The 4,526-nt window shown below is 39.9% G+C and overlaps 1 protein-coding gene across 6 annotated transcripts in view; it reads right to left on the bottom strand.

The window, feature by feature from the left end:
- The window catches only part of LOC107741496 (protein PRRC2B), a 41,427-nt gene that overhangs the window by 4,464 nt on the left and 32,437 nt on the right, over positions 1–4,526 (bottom strand). For 5 of the 6 annotated variants that reach the window (XM_016554241.1, XM_016554243.1, XM_016554244.1 and 2 more), the window contains exons 24-27: positions 3,187–3,311; positions 1,800–2,040; positions 1,458–1,625; positions 1,286–1,365 (exon numbers count right to left, since the gene is read on the bottom strand). In XM_016554241.1, coding sequence (XP_016409727.1) covers positions 1,286–1,365; positions 1,458–1,625; positions 1,800–2,040; positions 3,187–3,311 — 614 coding nt within the window. The remainder of the gene's footprint in view (positions 1–1,285; positions 1,366–1,457; positions 1,626–1,799; positions 2,041–3,186; positions 3,312–4,526) is intronic. The other variant, XM_016554242.1, reaches the window with a different exon arrangement.

Genomic DNA, 4,526 nt, shown 5'->3' with positions numbered 1-4,526 from the left:
GCGCGTGCACGGCATCCGGTGCGTGAGGTGTGTACGCGCTCTGGCGTAGTTTACGTTAATGGGTGTGTTGATATCCAGCCGAAGAGCAATCAACCATAACTTCAGGCGAGCAGGCTCAGAAGTTGGGAATACGTGGAAAGTCACCACTCCCGAATGAGTTCGCGTGAGAGAACGTAATCTTTTAGTTTTAAGTCGGTTTGAACAATCCGGATAAGCGCAAGTAAGTACCATTTTGATTAGCCGTCGTACCTACAATGACTGTGCATTGTGTAAACAATGAGTGACGTATACGCGCGAGAGATCACTTCCGGCGCTTGCGTAAACTACGCCAGAGCGCGTACACACCTCACGCACCGGATGCCGTGTGGGCGCTCAAGGAAGTTGGACATAGTGTTGTATTATAGGTAAAAAATGATATAAATACTGTTTGGTTTCTGGCACAAACCGATCGTTTGGTGTCTTAGGACATCAATGTGTCGTCACGAGCCGTAGGGTTTAATTTGGATTTGTCTGTGCATGTTTTTTTTACTCTCATAGATTTTGTTACCATTGCCATGCATTATACGACTGATAGACTGCAACGGTTGGAGTTAAAAATCATCATATGTGTTCTACTGAAGAAACAAAGTCACCTACATCTTGGATGCCCTGGGGGTAAGCAGATAAACATCAAATTTTAATTTTTGGGTGAACTATCCCTTTAAATTGACAGCATTTGACACAACGGCCCCTTTATGACTCCCGCAAAGCAGAAACGTGTATAGAATTGCTGAATTCAGTCATCAAGAGGAATTTACAGTATGGAATGTCTCAACATGGAAAATCTCAAAATGTATCAAATTGTGGATGAATAAATCAAAAGCAAGTCTGCCCACAAATTATGTAATTTCTTTACATTACAACCAATTACAACCCACCAAAATGAAAGACTGGCTTAAACTGAAGAAATAAAAATATATTTCTGTTGTACAATAAAATATACTTTTCCAATAAACTTTACTTTTTACAATAAAATTCACTTTTTCTAATTTTTCCATCGGTTTTAATTTTAACAGTAAACCTTTGATGCACAACACCATCAAAAAAAAGGAAAGGAACTGTTCAAATTTAATTTGATTATTTTTAAAGATTAACTTGTTTCAACACAGAATTACTGAAAAAAGCATTGCATAGGACACAATTACTGTTAAATTATCAAATTGTTTTATGAATTTAACTGATAAAACATCCAAACACTACCACCAAGTCGGCGAAGATGAAGACCAACACCAACACCTCCGCTCACCTGTAGGAGCCGCTGGGTATTCCAGGTGAGTGGTTGGGCTTATCAGAGAACTGAAATCCCTTCAAGTCCATCTGGGAAGGTTGCAGAAAGAACATGATTTATCAGAGAAGTGTGTCAATAACACGCAGGAAGATATTTGAGGGCAGTAATTTCCTGAAGCACAGACTCTCACCTCCCTGCTGCCACTCATAACGGTCGGCTGGGATCCAGGAGGCATCATGCGGCGTGGAGCTCCCACAGACAAGTTCTGGTTCTGCTGGAGCTGGATGGACTGGGGCAGGATGAGGTGCTGCTGGGCCGAGCCGTAGCGCAGCTGAGATCCAGGCATGGGCATCGTCACCTGAAAAAACACAGCAATCAGTCAATGTACACGGCCTTGAACTATAAATTCTGAATAAAGCGAATTCAAACTGCATTTGAAGCTGCTGACTGCATACTAATGCCTGACCCAAATCATTTTACTTTTATAACTGCATATGTGTTTATGTAGGTTTATGGCTTGCACAGAACTTGCCTGAATGAGCTGTGAGTCCATGAGCTGTGACGTGCCCATCCCAGCCGCCTGATTCATAGACCCATCATACACCAGCGGCTGGCTGCCATTCATGGGCTGGTAGTGAGACCCAGACTGTGGTTTGACCATGTCTGACGGCTGCATGCCAGGAAATGCAGAGTAAGGCCCTTTGAGAGGAGCTCCACCAGAGAGCACCATGGGACTGGGCTGAGACAGGTTTGGGTGCATGTACACCTGAGACCTGTAACAGAGGAGAACGTGAGAGCACTCAGATGATCACAAAAGTAGAGGAAGCCCAGCATTATTAGTGTGGCCAATTTCACCAGCTTAGAGCAGACTCAATGAGATTTAACATTTATAAGAGGATCAGATATTACATAACCAATATCCGATCAAGGAAAAAAGTTTAAATACTGGAAAATATGTCGGTAAAACTGATTATCTTCCTCTCTCTACACTTAAAACAATTACTGTCAATCTCTACACTTAGACCTATCAACGGTTTAAGCATAGAGATAGACGATAATCGGTTTAAGTGTAGAGATAGACCGATAATCGATTCTACTCTTAAACTTATTATCTGTCTATCTCTACAGTACACTTAAACCAATTACAGTCAATCTCTACATTTAAACAGATTATCTGTCTCTCTCTATACTTAAATCATTTATCAGTCTCTCTTTACACTTAAACAGATTATCACTGACATCTACACTTAAACCGATTATCAGTCAATCTCTGGATTTATTCCAGTAAATCCACTAAATTGTCATTCCATGATTCACTCCTGAAACTGTGCATTAAATCAGTCGTGGCTAAATTTGTTTAGTAGCTTTAATAAGCCTCTACAGTAAGTTACTATTAACACTCTTTGTTCTATATTTTTTGGATCTTTGCTTTAAAAAAAAAAGTTAAATATCAGTAATGAAAACCTATTTTCACTTAAATGAAAAATATTTTAAAGCTACATGCTATTTTGTAATGCATAATTTACTTTGTTTATTAGCATTAATACTTCAATTTTTATATGATTTTGATTTTAAATAGTTAAATAATTAAAAGGAAGCGTGGTCCAACAGTTTACACACTATGGTACCAATAAGAGTGAAATTTTACTTGAATTGACACTGACTACTGAAATTTTTGTTATGACAACAACACTAGTGTACAATACAGTAGAAAAGTATTCTTTTTTGTCTTTGTCCATATTCTCTAGACTGTATGTCAGTGTAGAAGAAGCAATATACAGCAGTTATTGATACCAACAGTTCTGTGTTTTAAGAGAAACTCTTTGCAATGGCAAGGGACTTAATTAGTGTAGAAATGCAGCAGATGAATACTGAATGAAATTGAACGATAGTGACCGTGACTGAGGCGGGTGAATTACCTGAAGGGAGGGATAGAGTTGAACATCTCTTGAGACTGAGAGACAGGCAGAGCTCCTCGCAGACCCAGCTGAGCCTGAGCCTGTAGAGACGTGTGCAGGGAGATGGGGATCTGCTGAGGGGTGGCCTGAACACACAAAAACAAACACAGGTTATTCACATGCACATAGATCCAATGAATGAACCCTATAAAGCCAACTGTATTATATTTGATACTAGGCATGGGCCGATTACTGGTTCCAAGGTATGCCGCGATTTCACGGTTTCAAAACCGCTAATATTTTCCGTTATACCGTTCCTGTAGTATGCGCTGTTTTTCATGTTTCCTCAAAGACTGAAAGTGTAGTAATCCCTCAGGTTGAGTGCAGTGTAGACACGAGTAACACGACCCTCCTCCTCCTGTTGGTGCGAGCGAGCGGTCAGTCACGTGTGTGTGTAGGATGGACGAACTTCAGGAGCTGCCCCTGGAACTTACGCGATCGCAACCGGCCGTTTTTTGTCATATTGCAAGCAACTCGTCTCTGTTCTGGACTTGCACAAACTGCGTTGCAATGCAATCGTTTTCCAAAATGTAATTTATGTGAAAATATGAAGTCTGTAACACAGGACTTCATTAACACAGGCCTACTAACACATTAACACTTCATTAACGTTCTAACACAGAACGTTAACACAGGCCAGAGACGTTGAAGACGGATGCACAGAGAAAAATACTGTAGCAGGCAGATCACTCACTGTTCATGATGCACGAACTATTGGAAGAAAATCCTCAATATTGATTTGGGGGTTTATATGAAAAGTTTTTTTTTTTTTTTACCCAGTCATTTAAAAATAAAATTTTAGAGCTGTAACGACAATACCGTGATACCGTGAAACCGTGATATTTTTGCTTAAGGTTATCATACCATCAAAATCTCATACCGGCCCATGCCTATTTGATACACAAGATTAAATGATCAACAAGATCAAAACTAGTGGTCGACCGATATATCGCAAAGGCCGATATATGGGCCGATATTTGGCATTTTTCAAATATCGGCATTGGCCGATAAGTTTTTCTGTTTGGCCGATGCGTTCGATGCGGGACTTTTATTTTGATGGCGCTGAGAGTGGCAGCGCCTGAGCACACAGTGCTCACATTCTCCCTCTTGTTCGCCGTCGTTGTTAACAGTTCTGTCTAATACGGATAGAAGTCTGTTTAATAATCAGATAGAACGGTTAAACAAAGGAATTAATGTATACAAAAAGTATTATAACGATTGCTTTTATATTATTAGTATTAGAAAGGCAAACATTATAATACTTTCTTGTTTGCCGTCAGCATTCAGCAAATACGCATTTA

Source organism: Sinocyclocheilus rhinocerous, unplaced genomic scaffold (genome assembly GCF_001515625.1).
Source record: "Sinocyclocheilus rhinocerous isolate Xijiao unplaced genomic scaffold, SAMN03320098_v1.1 scaffold134, whole genome shotgun sequence".
NCBI lineage: Eukaryota > Metazoa > Chordata > Actinopteri > Cypriniformes > Cyprinidae > Sinocyclocheilus > Sinocyclocheilus rhinocerous.
The sequence above is the reverse complement of the archived record's forward strand: the minus strand, read 5'-3'. Positions and strand labels throughout refer to the sequence as shown.